Genomic DNA, 17818 nt, shown 5'->3' with positions numbered 1-17818 from the left:
TGTCACTGTCATTCTGTCCATGTACCCTGCTTGTATCACACGCTGTTTTAGGTGGTTACATTCTATAAAATCAAATCTACAATACAATCAAGGCTTTTAGTTTGTTTGTCACCTAATGCAAACGCTTCGGTAGGCACTGCTCCTTACTGTCGTAACAGTATAAGAACTTTCCCCGACGATAATTCCATTTGGAAACCCATGAGGTTTTCCAACTCAATAAAACACTTGACCATGTTTACATGGTCTGCTCTATAAATAACAGAGCTCGAGACTCAACCTCACCGTAAAGCAACAATGGTATGGGAAATCTCCCCATTCAATTCAGTACACTTACAGTAACACAAACAGGGTGACCACTTGACTCCCTATCACAGGGGTCACTTGATTGACTGTCTGTGAGGATCAATTTTAACTTAAAAGAGTACAAGTCTAAACTTCAAACAGTTAACTAATGTCAAACTATTCTAATTACTATATATCTTTCTACATTTTTGTTTTAAGATAAACAAAAACACAGATGACTAGTGTTTACCATGGTGATGTTCCAGGTACGTATCTGTGTGATGTCTCTCGTCAGGTACTGCCAGGAAAGCATGCTCTTCATGTCCACATGCATTCTCTGCCACAGGATCAGCATCGACTGGTGTCCAGAGTCCAGACTGAGGAAGGAGACAGAAGGAAGTGTTACTGTACTGTAAACAAATATAACTAGGGCCCAGAGTTTGTTCATGGCTAGGTTACGAAAAACCAGCCTGGTCCCAGATCTGTTTGTATCATCTTGCCAACTCCTATGGTCATTGTCAGGGAAGACAGCGCAAACAGATATGGGACGTGGCAAAAAAAATAAAATAATAATAATTTAAAAAATGGGCTCTGCGTGATCCATTGATGGAGAGCACCGTGTATTGATGTAAGAGTCTCACCTGGACACACTGTCCATAGCCTCCTTGTTGACAGGTGGAACCAGGAAGCAGACTGAAGGCACCACCGCCTCAATGCCTGAGCGGTTCAGGACCTTCCACTTGTTGGGCTGTGGGGAGTTGTTGATGAGAGCACACTCCTCACCCTTATGGACGGTGATCTGCACAGAGAGACAGAGTCCATGAGACGTTACAGTCCATGGATGGTGGATGGCTAGACCAGCATGAATGAATGAACCAGGAAGAATGAATGAATGGGGGGGGGGGAAACGAGTGATGAACGAAACAAACAAATGAAAAGTAAGTCTCTACTTCCTCTACCTATAGGTAGAGCGTTATTCCTACACCCGATACCTTCAAAATGTGATGATAAAGACGATATGCTTACCTCCATCTGTTTGAAGTCACACACGGCCTGGATGGGCAGTTTACCCTTGATGGACTTGGTGGGGTTACGGGGCTTCAACTGGATTATGGTCTTGGCCCTCTTGTTCAGGCCGGCCACGTGAGTCTTAAACTCATTTAGCTGCTCCTTCTCCTCCTGGTGAAGAAGGGAAATAATTCAAAATCTCCCGAAAAAGATGGAACAAAAAGATAAGAGGTTTCCTGGTTTGCTTTCTCTGCATTTGAGCGACTAAAATTCTGCCTATGACGAGGGCCCATATTCATGAAGTATCTCAGAGTACGAGTACTGATCTAGGATCATGTAACCCCTTTCCATTCATTATATATAAAAAACAGACCTTATTCTAGATCAGCAGTCCTACTCTTACGATTTATGAATATGGGTCCCAGAGCTAGGTGACCTCACGTTTTATGTGAGCACAGGCATCCATACACAGTCCAGCTGTGTAGTAGGCTACGCACCATAGCATCCTGCAGCAAGTCCTCTAGTCGCGTGGCCGTAGTGGAGCGATCACAGCTGTACTTCTTCTTCATCATCTCCTGCATCTTCTTCATCCTCTCCTCAGCCTCTTTCACGTCCGAGAAGAACTGCGAAGAATCACAAGAGGATAAGGGCATGTGTGTTTGAACAATCAATGAGAACATCAACAATTGTGTTTGGAACTATTACTTATGGAACCATGCAGGTTTACGAGCCATTCTTAATTGGAAAATTATTCTGAACATCCAAACCTGGTAGTACGCTGTGTTCTCTTTGAGGTGAGCCTCGATGCAACAACACAGCTGGAGGATCCAGCTCCACTGAGTCTGCAGGGCTGCTGTGAAGGCCTGGAAATTAAAGGGGGACATCAAGAGTTGGGCAAAACAGGGTCGTGTTCATTAGGCACCAAGCGGGGTAAAACAGACTGAAACACGGAGGGACTACCTGAACTTGTCCAATAAGACATGCTTGTTTTCAGTTGCAAAACAATCTACTATGGTATGCAGTTCTGTGTACTAATGCATACATCCAGGTTTACCCTGTTATTGCACATGGAGACCACTAGGGGGTAGTGCTGTGCTCACCTCCACTGTCTTCTTGCCGGGGTGGCCCTCCTTCAGCATCTTGTCTCCTGTGGCCTGGATGTCGTTGACCTTTTTCTCTCTCAGCTCCAGCTCACGCATCAGACCCTTCCGAATGAAGATGAGCTATCAATGAGCTATCAACAGCCTTACATTCAGATGAACACTACTCCAGAGTTTAGAAATACTGTATGATCTATTCAATCTTTTTCTATGCTTCTGTGCATTTGAGCAACCAAGCTGTCTTAACAGCATTTCTGATATATTTGTCAAGTTATGTATATGGTTTTCTGAGTGGGCGGTTAGACCTACCGAGTAGTTGTCTTTCTTGGCAGTCATGTTGGTGTTGCGGTCGCTCCAGTCGTAGTTGACCTCCTCCTCCTCTTTGTCGTTGAGCCACATCAGCTCCTTGGTTGCCGCGCTGACGAACACATAGAGCGAGTCCAGGTTACGCAGACGAGACTTGGAGGAGTTCTAGGAGAGAGAGCGATGAAAGAGGGAAGATATAGATTAAATTACATACTGTGTGTGCATTTATGAGAATACAAATTATTACTAATCCTGGTGGTAGTTGGCCATAACAGCTTCTTTACCCAAAAATATTACATTTAACCCAAAAGAATGCTTCTGAATAAAGATCTTACTAGCAGCTTGGCATACTGAAGGTCCAGTTTGCCCAGGTATTGACTGTATGTCCCCTTACTGACTGGGGATAGCTGGCTCTGAGGGACACAAGAGACACACAGGCCACATCGATGTAATGTCACAGTCAGATAGAGAGGATCTAGCACTTGAGGTTGGTAATGAACGTATGTACTGTCTCCATTCCCTCGGATCGAATACAAAAGAACATGATGTCAACTCATTCAAAGTGATATGGAAATATACGGAGATATGGAGAGTCTATGAAACAAAGTTATTATAACACCCCACTAAAACATATTTCACCTTTGCCCCTTTAAGGTCTAGTACCTCGTCAGCCTTGGCCCGTTCGATCTTGGAGCGGAAGTCCTCCACGGTCTGGTGCAGGCCCCGGTGGCTGCCCAGCTGAGACTCCACGGTGGGCAGGTCCGAGCCCCACTCGGCCTCGTCAATCCGCCTCTGACTCTCCTCCACCCAGGTCAGCAGGTCCTGGGCGTAGCGCAGGGTCACCTCGTCCATCTCAGGACGCACCCTGGAGGACGACTGCTGGATGGTCTGGGTCTGGAGCATCTGGGTGGACGTCACCTGCGACTTGAGACGCAGGTTGTAATCGGTGCGCAGGTTCACAAGACGCTCGTGAAGGCGGTATACCCTGTGGGGATGACACGCATTTGACAGGTAAGTGTTCTGTCCTGTAACACATTTTCTTCAGTTACATGACTATGGTTACGCAACAAGCTTAGGTTTCAATCAGCGTTCATGACTAGAGGGGGAGAGGATATCATTTATAATTTTGAGAAAATTGTTTCTATCCTAACAAAGCAAATTGTTGTAATCGATCGATGTATATAATATAATAGAATCAAATAGAACATAGATACTTTATTATCCATTTTGTGAGAAACTGACACGGCCAACACACCTGCGGTACATCTGCTCGGCCTGCAGGTGGCGTCCATCTTTGAGCAGCTGCACGTCGTTGAAGAGCAGGCGGATCATGCCGTCTGCCTTGTCCAGGTCCCGCTCCATCTCGGCAGTGTGCTGAGCCGGCTTCCCTGCACTCAGGAGACGGATGTCCTAGAGGGAGGAGGGCATCCCAATATTAATGTCATTAACCTATGAGCTTTCGTGAGACAGAGAAGGTAAAGGGTTTCTATGATTGACAGACAAGTAATGCTTCCTCCACTTGAAGGATTTCATGGCTTGCCAAAGTTGTTGGAAGTAGTTCAGATCTTCATTTTGTTCTGTGAGACTGTACTTATCCAGCCCACCTCACGCTGTTGTATGACAGGAGAGGGAATACCGTTCTGATTGGAGAATTTTCACTGGTGATGACTGGACACATTGGTTTTGAATGAGGTAGTAAACATACAGCTAATGATTTTCTAACTGGAGCATATGACTCCAGTTAGAACATCACTGGCCTATAGCAACTTTACATAATTGAGGACAATGGCTGTCCTTAGTTTGTCCCAGCCTCAGTCCCAGCCTCAGTCCCAGCCTCAGTCCCAGCCTCAGGCCTCCTCGCTGTACAGTCAGAGTGTCAGTGGTCCAAGACTCACCGTCTGCAGCAGTGTCTCCAGCTGGTTGAGCTGCTCCTCACACACACCTGACTCCATCTGTACTTTACTGACAATCCTCTGGAGTCTCTCTAGCCTGAGGGAAGAGAAGAGGAGCATTAACACCGATCTGGACAAAACACTGACCTGGTATAGAATTTCACTTCTGTACCATGCTAAAAGTGAACGAATGAACAGAAAAACGAAAATATTTTATGTCACGTTTAAGAATATCAAGTATCAAATGTAACATATTCCTTGCTTGGCCACAACTACAAACGTCATAACATAGTAACACAATTACCCACAACAGCGCAATCACTGAAAGTCCAGAACAAGACACTTACAGCCTCTTTGAATGCAGCAGGTACTCTACTCTATAAGGGTCCGTCACAAATGCCATACTCTTGTCCTTATGCTCTCCCTTTTAAAGTCCCAGGTAGAGAGGTGGCTCTTCTTAACACAGCCCCATCGTGTCATGGGAATTCTCTCCCATCTTGGCAGGGACAACAACTGCCTGCTGCGTTGTGTAAGGCACATTTCTGCTGTGCTTGTTCAGCCTTTTCTCATCCCAGTTCATGAATAAGGCTGCCCAGATAGAGCACTGTCCAGTCTGATGAACTGATGAGCAAACGAGAACTGCCCATTATACTGAACATGGACCCAGCAAACACGGCTGTCTTATGACAGTGGACCAGCCCATTTCAAGACAACTTGCAACACAACACCACTCCAGCCATCTAGCCTTATGATATTGATAATATTGGTATTTGATGTCTTCTGACAGATAATCATATCTGCTTAAGTTGCAAGAATGCATTTTGTACAAATAAAATCGCTCTGTACAAGACTTGGCCCTTGTGAACAGAGGATGTCTTTCTTTGCAATCCTTTCATTGCAGAGGGAAAACATGATTCAATCATAACATCTGGATATGGAGTCTCCGAATTCGGGGTAATATAATTACTGTGCGTTACTTCGCCTCAGATGTTGTTCTTGCAGCGTTTTAAACGGCACATGTAACTACAAGGAAATGGTCCGATAGAATGTGTTTGATAAGAATCCATCCGTCACTTTCTGTGGTTTTCATATGAATCACGATTCATTCGCTGTAAGTAAATTGCACTCGTCAGCGGTCTGATATTCTAACCAACTAGTGGAAACGTCCATCTAAAGTCAAGACGCATGAAGTCATCCCTGAAGAGCTTAGAGAAATCAGGCAGGACAGTGTCCGAACCCCTACGGCATCATAGATAGCAAACCTCGGGCGTGCCAATGGCATTACTGTTCAAGAGGAGCTGGCTGTAGACAAACCAGCCTAAACAAGGCCCCAGAGCAGTGCAACCAAGGAAAACTGGGTTTAATCGACTAATGGAGTTAGTTATCCAGGATTCTCTCACACAGACCAATGAATCAATGACCTGTCTTGTGTCGAACAATAACATATTCTTCCCATTTTGTAACATGAAGACCGATTATTTTCTAACAAAACAGGCAGAAACTAACAAGGTTACTTGAAGAGAGTAGATATACACTAAACAAAAATATAAACGCAGCAAGCAACAGTTTAACTGATTTACTGAGTTACAGTTCATATGAGGAAATCAGTCAATTGAAATAATAAATCCATTAGGGCCTAATCTATGGATTTCACATGACAGAGTACAGATACGCATCTGTTGGTAACAGATACCTTTAAAAAAATTGACCTTAAAATGGGCCTTAGGATCTCGTCATGAGATGTTTGTGCATTCAAACTGCCATCGATAAAATGCAATTGTGTTCGTTGTCCGTAGCTTATGCCTGCCCACACCATAACCCCACCACCCCCATGGGGCACTCTGTTCACAACGTTGATATCAGAAAACCGCTCGCCCACACGGCGCCATACACGTGGTCTGCGGTTGTGTGGCCGGTAGGACCCACTGCCAAATACTTTAAATTACGTTGGAGGCGGCTTATGATAAAGAAATGAACATTCACAGCTCTGGTGGACATTCATGAAGTCAGCATACCAATTGCACACTCCCTCAAAACTTTAGACATCTGTGGTATTGAGATTTGTGACAAAACTACACCTTTTAGAGTGCCCTTTTATTGTCCCCAGCACAAGGTGCACCTGTGTAATGATCATGGTGTTTAATCAGATTCCACCTGTCAGGTGGATGGGTTATCTTGGCATCCCCACTAACAGGGATATAAATGAATTTGTGCACAAGATTTGAGAGAAATACACTTTGTGTATATGGAATATTTCTGGGATCTTTTATTTCAGTTCATGAAACATGGCACCAAGACTTTACATGTTGCGTTTATATTTTTGTTCAGTGTAGACCCAGATGAGGATTGATGGAATCGTGTAATCAGGAATAATATGGCCAGACATTGATATCCACCACACAGCTTCACTCACTCACCTCTCAAACTCTATCCTGAGCAGTCGTTCTCTCTCTAGGATGGACACGTGCAGACGGCCCCATTCCTTCTCCACATCAATGGGATGGTAGCCTGGAGGGACCTTGACCTGTCCAGCATGCACTGCACTCTGTAGAGGGGGTGGTGTAAAATAATAAGTGTTAGACCTCTAGCCACAAATCAGACAACCATCTTTATCTATCTATATCAATCTGTCAAAAAACTGACTACAGTATAATGGAATGGGATCCGATAGAGTAGAGTACAATTGAATACAATAGAATAGAATTAATCGAATAGACTAGAATGCAAACAGAATAGAAAATAATAGAATAGAAGCTCTGTGCATGGCTAACCTCAAAGGACTGGTAGATGAGTTTGGAACGGTGCTTGTCGGCCTCCTTTGCAGGCAGTTCTGTCTCTTTGAACTTCAAGAACTGACGCCACAGGATCTGAAAGAGAGAGACAGAATGAAGGAGAACATTTTCCTAACGTTCTCGAACGAACGGTCACAAGGGGGACATTTGCGTATATATATTAAAAAAAATAAAGAATGTGTAGTGAAATCTGTTGTTTTACAGGGTCAGCTATAGTAGTACGGCATCCCTGGAGCTAATTAGTGTTAAGTGCCTTGCTCAAGGACACGTCAGCAGATTTTTCACATTGTCGGCTCAGGTATTCGAACCAGCGACCTTTCGGTTCCTGGCCCAACGCTCTAACCGCAAGGCAACCTACCTTACTAGCTAGTGAATCAATCCATCCTGCTTCCTTTTTAAACGCTACATAACACTAAACAGGGTGGAGGACAATTCTATTTCAAGACATTCAATTCAGAAAGTAAACTGAAATTCCATTTGAAATGGAATTGACCCCAACCACAACAGCAGTTCTTAACCAAACTGCTCGAGTCTAGGTGATGATTCTGATTTGCTAAAGCAGTGAAGTGTAAAACTACAGCTCTTGATGAGTTAGTTGACATGTTTACATTCTCACAGTGGGAGTTACTTGAGAAAGGATTGTAACCTTGTAGCTTTATAACATGTTCCAATGTCCGTAATTCACATACAAACACAGAGAGCGTGACCTTTTCAATTGGCCATTAAAAATGGGATTATCTAAATCCAATATGGTACTGGATCACTAAAGTGGTTAACCCGCTTATTTTGACGCCTTCCCAAACAAAGACTCACGCTAACAAAGATAAGGGCTGTTGAAAAGAATACATAGAAAAGTCAGATGCCTTATTAGAAGACACAGATGGCATATCAACACAAATAGAAACAAATAGGAGACTTCTCGAGATACTGCTTATGCCTATATTTTGGGAACCATTTTCTAGGAAAAGAGATCTTGGAACTAGACTACCTTGAAGCACAATATACCCAGCCTTGTACTGCTCATTCCGATCATGCCATTACATCGGATGAAAAGGAGGTGTGAGCACGTTAAACCCATTATGATAGGTGTTCGAGTTGATAAAGGAAGTTGGACACAGAAGTGCGTCCTCCTCTGTTTTACCGTACAATTCCTGTGTATGTGCTGTACAAGATTTGGAAACGGATTACAGACACTGATAGGTTCGTGAATGTTGTATACATTATCCAATAGGAGCACTTAGCTGACCTAGCTTTTATCTGACAGTCCCTTTTGTCTCCACAGAGAAAGTTGCAGTCACGCAACATTTGACGATTCAGAGCTAGCCAGGGAACGGGGAGGGGCAGTACGGAAGATTCCACTGAGGTTTAGGTAGAATAATGTTTGCCTTCAGGTCAGCTTTTCTCAGTTCCTCCGCCATCCACCCAGATGTCACACGATGCCCGCAATCTCTAGACTGGACACACACTGTAATTGCTCGGTTTGATGTGGTATCAAATGGCAGAGCAACCCGCTTGGTCTCAATGGCTTAACTATTTAACGACCACGCGTCTCAGGAGTGCGCGGCTTCTGTTGATGCATGTGTGCATACATATCAGTAAGAGCTCAGAGAAACTAATCTCCAGAACGATTTGATCATGTAAGGCATCTCTGAATAGGCTTATGGTAACCGGAAATAAATGAAGGTGTGTGTGTGGAGAAATGTAATAAACATAATTCACAGCAATAAGAAAAATGCCTTAGCTACAGACCCTGATATATAGACACAGAAACACATACAGTATATTCAGTATCCAAGCTCCAGTATACACGCTCCTATGTTTAGCAATACTGCTTTATATGACCAGCCACAAGTAGCATTCCAATCCCAGTCACAACAGCGCTACTAGTAACTGTCCAGGTAGGAGACTCACCTCTATCTCCTCATAGCTGCCTGGGAACCTCCTCTCCCCGAAGATAACGACATGGTGGCTTATCCACTGCCGAATGATAGTGACCAGCTCATAGTACTCTGTCCAGCGCAGCTCCAGCTCCTGTAACACAGACACAGCAGGAAACAGCAGACAATAACAGGGTTTAACAACAGACAGCAAGAGCCTTCTCCTGGAGAGCCATGATAACTCGCCTGCTCACACACCACCCTCACTCAATTAGGTGTCAACAGAGAGAGAGAAAGTAGTGTGTGTGTGTGCGCACGTGCATATGTACACACATGTGCAATAAACAAAAGTTCCCTCCTTTACTCACGTTCATTATATGTTTAGTTATCATTGGAGTACAAATGGCACACTAAAATCTGTTTTGGCAATACAATACAGTACACCATTTTGCTTTTCCAACATGGCTCTTCTGTGTGCTGGGATCATGCTGTGGTGTGAGAGGGTGTTTATTGGGTAGAAAGTTCTTTGAGGTCAACACAGCTCATTTCCTGCAGCTCCATTAAGGATCACAGGACTTCCACCGCGGTTCCAAACTGAAGCGACTCTGGACGTCAGTGTCACAAACAAAACAAATGACATGTTCAGACTGTCACAAGCCTGTGTAATCCAGGGGGGTCCTCGGGAATTCACTCTCATTGAAAGTAGAGTTGAATGCAATAACAGTGGCTTAGCGTGCCCCTTTTTGAATGTATCAATCTGAGTCTCGGACATAAGGTATGTCCAGTTTGTGAGTATATCAGGTTTAGGGACAATCTTGTAAAAAGAATGAAGTGATCAGAGATCAGCGGTGGTCAGAAATACACTCACGTTAGCCTGGATTCCATCCTGGACATCCCGGGGCATGGCATCATACAGTGATGACACGTAGGTGATGATGGACTTCTCATCAGGGTGCGGTACGTCAACATCTGGGGAAATAATTGTGTGTTTATAGATTTTTTTTCCCAGCAAAAGAGGAATGGAGACGCTGCAAATACCAAAAACGGAATTAAGTACTTTGAGGTTCATTGTATAACAAAAAGTTAAGTGTACCCAGTCATTATTTGGTATGTGAAGATGATTGTAAACATCAGTTATACACTTAGATCATGTTCATGGTGGATTTGGAGAAGGGGGGGTATGGTTTATATTTCCAAGTTCTTCAAGTTCCATCTGGAGTCTCTCACCCCTGACTCTTCCTCCATTAAATATCAAAAGTACAAAGTTAGGTGGGACGTGGGCGGAAAACTTGGGGTGCATTCGCTAGGAACAAAACAGAAGCAAACAACGAAATGGGGAGGGAATTTGCCGAATAGAACCTACTGTTTTCGTCGGGAAAAAACGTTTTCCGTTGCGAAACATTTTGATGCAGTGTGCACCTGTGATTCCACCCCTGGTGTTGAGGTCAGCCGTCATCACATGTACATGTACTGGAGGATCTCTGTGCAGTCTTACCCTCTGGATCCAACAGGCGTGTCACGCCCAGGTCTGTCTCTGCCACGTTGAAGGCGTACTCCAGGTTCTGCACGTTGGTCTGGCGGTACACCTTACTCATGTCAATGAGTCTAGGCCTGAGGAGACAGAACCAAGGGACATCCGTCATGATTGGTGTAAAGGCAGTGTAGACAGGTGAGGAGGGTATAACGACTGGCCGGGCAGATACTGATAATTCATACCTACATATCACTTGCCCTAAAAATAAAAATGGCACGTCTGTATGTCATAAATCTGCAGTAAACACCTGCCTCCCCTGAGGTGCTTGGCATCTATATATGAACGGAATGTTACATGCGGCTGCAGCAGACAACCAGGGCAGCCATATTTCAAATTAGATAAGCACCTACACTCGCTCCCCGTTACACTCGTCTGCACCACGGAGAGGATAGCAAGTGAACAGAAAATAGCCATAGGGAAACATTCAAATCATACTGTTTTGTTACTCAAATTCAATTCTTGACCAATGTCAACATTATAATTTTTTTTATCGGTAACAAAAGTTCCCTCTAATTCATTTTTCATTGCATCCATTAAGTAAAAACGTCACTGTTTAGAGCTATTTTATGGCACAGTATAATCATTCTCTCTTTACAATACGTTCACATTATTCTGATGTACTCCGAAAGTAAAGCCCAAGACAAATAAGAGAGAAGCTTAGAGCAGATCCGTACAGCGATTTGACGTGATAGGTGGAGCGGACAGCGTAGTAGTCCCCAGGGCTTGGGGCTGATTCCAGGCACTGCACCTCCCTAAGAGAGAGCTGCTGCCGTGGCCTGGGGGGCCTCCCTTCTACCCTACTGGGGCTGACCAGCCTCCCCTCCCCTCCCCGGAGGCTGTGAGGGCTCCAGTCATGTCCCAGCCCTGTCCCCTGGCCCAGCTCATGGTCCCCTGAGTGGGAGTCGCAGCTGGAGTGGGCCACTGAGCTGTGGGAGCCCTGGCCCGAGTCGCAGGAGGAGCCTTCTGAGAGGATATCGTCACACTGCATGACCACACGGTCTTCCAATGAGCTGACCAGGCCTGTGAGCTTGCTGGACGACCTGCCAGTCCTCTTCCTGGACTTCAAGGACAGCTTCCTCTTCAGACTCGACATCATGGTGCCTTCTGGGAGTTGTAGTCTCCCCAAAACGGAGAGCTAGCTGGCTAGGTGTTTCGTACTCTTCCAGTGGCAAGTGAAAACGTTGCACTTAACAGTGAGCTTCCAATTCCAAAAGGCTTGCTGCTCCAATCATTTTAACAAGCTTCCTTGTGATGGTTTGGCGTTTGTTCAGGAAACAGCCGGGTCCAAGTCTGCAGAATGTGCAGGTAAATCCCACCCGAGCGTTGACGTCTTCAATAAGACGTCTTCACGATCTTCATGTTGAGGTTACAAGGAGTGCTCAACCCTCTCCGTGAGAGAAGAAACATCTCGGTACCACTAGGAGACTAACTGCTGTCATCCCCTCCTGACCTGACCTCCCAACCTCAGCCCTGTCTATCCAAAACAGCTCCCCCGATATCAACTGTAACTTTCACCAGTCCAACGTAAGGTCCTTAGTTCCCAGGGTGACAACAACATTCAATCCTCCAAATAAGTGGTTTTAAAAAAGTGCCGCAAATTGGTGGATAGTGCCGACTGTAGGCTGTGCAAAAAGTAACTCTGCGGTGCTCGTCGTTTGATTAGGAGTGTTACAGTGACGCACCTCTCTCCGTATGAAAATCAGCTAGTAAATAGACTGCCTTAGGTGACACTCACAACTTAAAAAGTGTTCTCTCTATCTCTCTCTCTCGCTCTCTGTGAGAGAGAGCAGGGTGTAGCTCAACTTTGCAGGTACACGCACAGCTTTGATTGAACCTGCCCTGTGGGCCTCTCTTTCTTCCTTCCTTTAGTGCCACACCTTGCTGGGTATTTACCCAGATTTCCCTCATCACATGTCCCTCTTTCAGTCGCTCTCATGATTCATTCAGACTCCCTGGGGATGTGCAGGGTGCTGCTTTCATTACATGTTATGTGCTGGAAAACACTATTATTTACAGATAATGTGGCTGTCTCTGACTTTTCAGGACTCCGCCTCAACTTTGAGAGACCACAGACATGTCTCCACTCATCCACTCTCATATTCATGTCTATATGTAACTGTATGCTTCAACAGTGACTAAAGCAGCTCTAAGGCCATTGTAATACTAACAGGAATGATTCACTGAGAACTCATCTAGTCAGTCCTCTAGTCCAGGGCTCCCTAGAAAAATAGTTTCTTATGAAAGGATAAGTAAACAAACCCATCTTTCCCAATTCTACACCACCCAGGTGCCTCAGACAACACCCTCTCCACCTGAACGCATATTAGTGAGTCTAATAACATAATAATAACAGCATACACAGTAAGTGCTCAAATCAGTGCCAGTACCTGTATCCATCTGAGACAACACATACCTGTGGTATTCCAAGCCCAGAGCACTGACAAGTTCAAAGAAATGTCTTATTAGAGCTGCCTGAAACCTGTACGATCAAGTACGGCCAGGAGAGGAGATTGAACAACTACAGAGTTAGAATAAAAATGTAATTTACCTCAGGACTAGTCAGAACTGAGAAATAAACACTAAGTGGACACACAAACTTATTTTATAAGACATGGACAACTTCTCTCTCTTTTGTTGAAACTAGTGTCTGATTGATTATGTACCTGAGTTTACATTTGTACTAGATATACACTACATTACCAAAATTATGTGGACATCTGCTCGTCAGACAGCTCATTCCAAAATCATGGAAATTAATATGGAGTTGGTCCCCCCTTTGCTGCTATAACAGCCCCCACTCTTCTGGGAAGGCTTTCCACTAGATTATGGAACATTGCTGTGGGGACTTGCTTCCATTCAACCACAAGACCATTAGTGAGGTCAGGCACTGATTTTGGGCCATTAGGCCTGGCTCGCAGTATGTGTTCCAATTCATCCCAGAGGTGTTCGATGGGGTTGAGGTCAGGGCCCTGTGCAGGGCAGTCAAGTTCTTCCACACCAATCTCGACAAACCATTTCTGTATGGACCTCGCTTTGTGCACGGGGGTATTGTCATACTGAAACAGGAAAGGGACTTCCCCAAAATGTTGCCACAAATATGGAAGCACAAAATCGTCTAGAATGTCATTGTATGCTGTAGCGTTAACATTTAACCTTCACTGGAACTAAAGGGCCTAGCCCGAACCATGAAAAACAGCCCCAGACCATTATGCCTCCTCCACCAAACTTTACAGTTGGCACTATGCATTGGGGCAGGTAGCTTTCTCCTGGCATCCGCCAAACCCACATTCGTCCGCCGGACTGCCAGATGGTGAAGCATGATTCATCACTCCAAAGAACGCGTTTCCACTACTCCAGAGTCTAATGGCGGCGAGCTTTACACCACTCCAGCGGTGTAAAGCTTTATATCTCTCTAGTCGATGCTTGGCATTGTGCATGGTGATCTTAGGCTTGTGTGCGGCTGCTCGGCCATGGAAACCCATTTTATGAAGGTCCCGATGAACAGTTCTTGGGCATATGTTGCTTCCAGAGGCAGTTTGGAACTTGGTAGTAAGTGTTGAAACCGAAGACAGGCGATTTTTACATGCTACACGCTTTAGCACCCCGCGATACCGTTCTGTGAGCTTGTGTGGCCTACCACTTCACAGCTGAGCCGTTGTTGCTCCTAGACGTTTCCATTTCACAATAAAAACACTTACAATTGACCGGGGCAGCTCTAGCAGGGCAGAAATTTGACGAACTGACTTGTTGGAAAGGTGGCATCCTGTGACAGTACCAGGTTGAAAGTCACTGAGCTCTTCAGTAAGGCTATTCTACTGCCAATGTTTGTCTATGGAGATTGCATGGCGGTGTGCTCGATTTTATACACCTATCAGCAACGGGTGTGGCTGAAATATCCGAATCCACTAATTTGACGAGGTGTCCACATACTTTTGTAGATGTACAGTTGAAGTCGGAAGGTTACATACCTTAGTCAAATACATTTAAACTTAGTTTTTCACAATTCCTGACATTTAATCCTAGTAAAAATTCCCTGTCTTAGGTCAGTTAGGATAACCACTTTATTTTAAGAATTTGAAATGTCAGAATAATAGCAGAGAGAATGATTTATTTCATTTAGTTTTTTTCATCACATTCCCAGTGGGTCAGAAGTTTATATACACTCAATTAGTATTTGGTAGCATTGCCATTAAATTATTTAAATTGGGTCAAACGTTTCGGGTAGCCTTCCACAAGCTTCCCACAATAAGTTGGATGAATTTTGGCCCATTCCTCCTGACAGAGCTGGTGTACCTGAGTCAGGTTTGTAGGCCTCCTTGCTCGCACACGCTTTTTCAGTTCTGCCCACAATTTTTCTATGGGATTGAGGTCAGGGCTTTAAGCCATTTTGCCACAACTTCGGAAGTATGCTTGTGGTCATTGTCCATTTGGAAGACCCATTTGCAACCAAGCATTAACTTTCTGACCGATGTCTTGAGATGTTGCTTCAATATATCCACATAATTTTCCATCCTCATGATGCCATCTATTTTGTGAAGTGCACCAGTCCCTCCTGCAGCAAAGCACCCCCACAACATGATGCTGCCACCCCCGTGCTTCACGGTTGGGATGGTGTTCTTCGGCTTGCAAGCCTCCCTCTTTTTCCTCCACACATAACGATGGTCATTATGGCCAAACAGTTCTATTTTTATTTCAAAAGGTACGATTTTTGTCCCCATGTGCAGTTGCAAACCGTAGTCTGGCTTTTTTATGGTGGTTTTGGAGCAGTGGCTTCTTCCTTGCTGAGTGGCCTTTCAGGTTATGTCGATATTGGACCTGTTTCCTCCAGCATCTTCACAAGGTCCTTTGCTGTTGTTCTGGGATTGATTTGCACTTTTCGCACCAAAGTACGTTCATCTCTAGGAGACAGAACGCGTCTCCTTCCTGAGCGGTATGACGGCTGCGTGATCCCATGGTGTTAATACTTGCGTACTATTGTTTGTACATATGAACGTGGTACCTTCAGGTGTTTGGAAATTGCTCCCAAGGATGAACCAGACTTGTGGAGGTCCACAATTTTTTTCTTCAGGTCTTGGTTGATTTCTTTTGATTTTCCCATGATGTCAAGGAAAGAGGCACAGAGTTTGAAGGTAGGCCTTGAAATACATCCACAGGTACACCTCTAATTGACTCAAATGATGTCAATTAGCCTGTCAAAAGCTTCTAAAGCCATGACATAGTTTTCTGGAATTTTCCAAGCTGTTTAAAGGCACAGTCAACTTAGTGTATGCAAACTTCTGACCCACTGGAATTGTGATACAATGAATTATAAGTTAAATAATCAGTCTGTAAACAATTGTTTTAACAATTACTTGTGTCATGCACAAAGTAGATGTCCTAACCGACTTGCCAAAACTATAGTTTGTTAACAAAACATGTGTGGAGTGGTTGAAAAACGAATATTAATGACTCCAACCTAAGTGTATGTAAACTTCCGATTTCAACTGTAGTGTATATTTAAATATGATGTGAACATCAATACGAGGATACAAATAGATTAAAAGAATATTTAAAAAATATTGCCCAGGGTGATTGGGGAGGGATTTGGACACATGTAAAAGAGAAAAATACCACTATGAATTACTGGTCATTTAGATACTAATGGTCAAGAAGCTAGCTATTTATATTGTACATTTGAAGCAGCTCTTCTACCAAGCATACCTACCAATGATTGTACCTATATATTACCTTATGTATGACCTTGTGATAAAATAATAATAATTTGAAGGACTAGTCAGAACTAGCATGGCACACACTACAATTTGACATTTTACAATATGTCCCATTCCTGCCCTATCTGCTTCACATCAAATAAAACGTAAGTGCGATGTGTCATGACAACCCCGTTGCATATAGCTTAGCACTACCGGAGACGCTAGGACAAGACATATTAACACCTAATAGTGCCACTTACTGTGGGTAATAACATGAGTGGGTACAGTCTACTGAGGGGTACATTTGGGGTACTATTTTTGGGGTTAATCTCACCTTTAAGAATAAACCTGAAATGGCTACATTTGGGGGCGACAGCGGGGCTTACGTGTAACATTCTGATGTTCCAATCCAAAGATGTTCGCCAGTATCTGAACATCAGGTGCAGTATAGTCTCTTTTGACATACTTTATCCAAAATTTGGTTCTGGGTACAGCGATTAAATACTGTCAATTTTACACTACGTATTGTGGCTTGAGGTGTCGACCGCCAAATAATAACAATATATGCCATTTAGCAGACCCTTTCGCCAATCACGCGTGCATACATTTTACGTACAGGTGGTCCCGGGAATCGAACCCAGTATCCTGGCATTACAAGCAGCATATTCTACCAACTGACCTACAGAGGACCACTTACTGGTGTTTGTGGATGACGGCGCTGAAGAGCTTGCCGTCCCTCCAGCTGGTGGTGAAGTTGTCACAACGGATGCCCTGGTAGCCCTCCACCATGCGCTGGGACCACATCAGCAGCTTCTCCTTGGCCGTCATGTTGTCTGACTGGCCATTCACCTGGATGTCCGAGATCTAACAGGGGAGGATAGATAGATTTGGAATAGAAAATTGAATTTCAGCTTACTTCCTGGATTGAATGAATTGATATGGAATTGACCCCAACCCTGCTTGTCATGGTGGCAGAGGGAGATAGTTTGAAACAATAAAGATAGTATCTATTTGAGAAAATTGATTATGCATTGTAATGGATGGTGTTTGATTCAATCACATGATATTCTGGTTCAATATGAATCAGGTTTGTCTACCTCAATGATCTGTGGTGGAAAACAAGAAAAAAACACTGTTTTTCAGACAGGGGTGGCAACTCTGTCATCAATAGTACATATGTGACATCAAAGGGAACAGCCAAACTAGATCTCAATTCCTAGGTCATTGGGTAGGTGGGAGGGATGGCTGGCGGAGACTGCTCCTGCTTTGGGTCTCAAGACACAACTTAAGCACTATCTGGTCCAGTGCGGGAACACACACCATTGGCTAATGTG

The 17818-nt window shown here is 44.2% G+C and overlaps 1 protein-coding gene across 1 annotated transcript in view; it reads right to left on the bottom strand.

The window, feature by feature from the left end:
• LOC120048273 (plectin-like) overlaps positions 1 to 17818 on the bottom strand; it is an 85812-nt gene that overhangs the window by 19800 nt on the left and 48194 nt on the right. Inside the window, exons 8-24 of the mRNA XM_038994118.1 lie at positions 17182 to 17348; positions 10753 to 10868; positions 10126 to 10226; positions 9292 to 9411; positions 7360 to 7455; positions 7006 to 7133; positions 4592 to 4685; positions 3952 to 4106; positions 3360 to 3681; positions 3032 to 3109; positions 2700 to 2861; positions 2391 to 2495; positions 2058 to 2153; positions 1788 to 1913; positions 1309 to 1461; positions 924 to 1081; positions 533 to 659 (exon numbers count right to left, since the gene is read on the bottom strand). Of these exons, the coding sequence (XP_038850046.1) occupies positions 533 to 659; positions 924 to 1081; positions 1309 to 1461; positions 1788 to 1913; positions 2058 to 2153; positions 2391 to 2495; positions 2700 to 2861; positions 3032 to 3109; positions 3360 to 3681; positions 3952 to 4106; positions 4592 to 4685; positions 7006 to 7133; positions 7360 to 7455; positions 9292 to 9411; positions 10126 to 10226; positions 10753 to 10868; positions 17182 to 17348 (2304 nt within the window). The remainder of the gene's footprint in view (positions 1 to 532; positions 660 to 923; positions 1082 to 1308; positions 1462 to 1787; positions 1914 to 2057; positions 2154 to 2390; positions 2496 to 2699; positions 2862 to 3031; positions 3110 to 3359; positions 3682 to 3951; positions 4107 to 4591; positions 4686 to 7005; positions 7134 to 7359; positions 7456 to 9291; positions 9412 to 10125; positions 10227 to 10752; positions 10869 to 17181; positions 17349 to 17818) is intronic.

Source organism: Salvelinus namaycush, chromosome 5, assembly GCF_016432855.1.
Source record: "Salvelinus namaycush isolate Seneca chromosome 5, SaNama_1.0, whole genome shotgun sequence".
NCBI lineage: Eukaryota > Metazoa > Chordata > Actinopteri > Salmoniformes > Salmonidae > Salvelinus > Salvelinus namaycush.
Note: the sequence above shows the minus strand (reverse complement) of the source record. Positions and strands in the feature narration are given on the sequence as shown.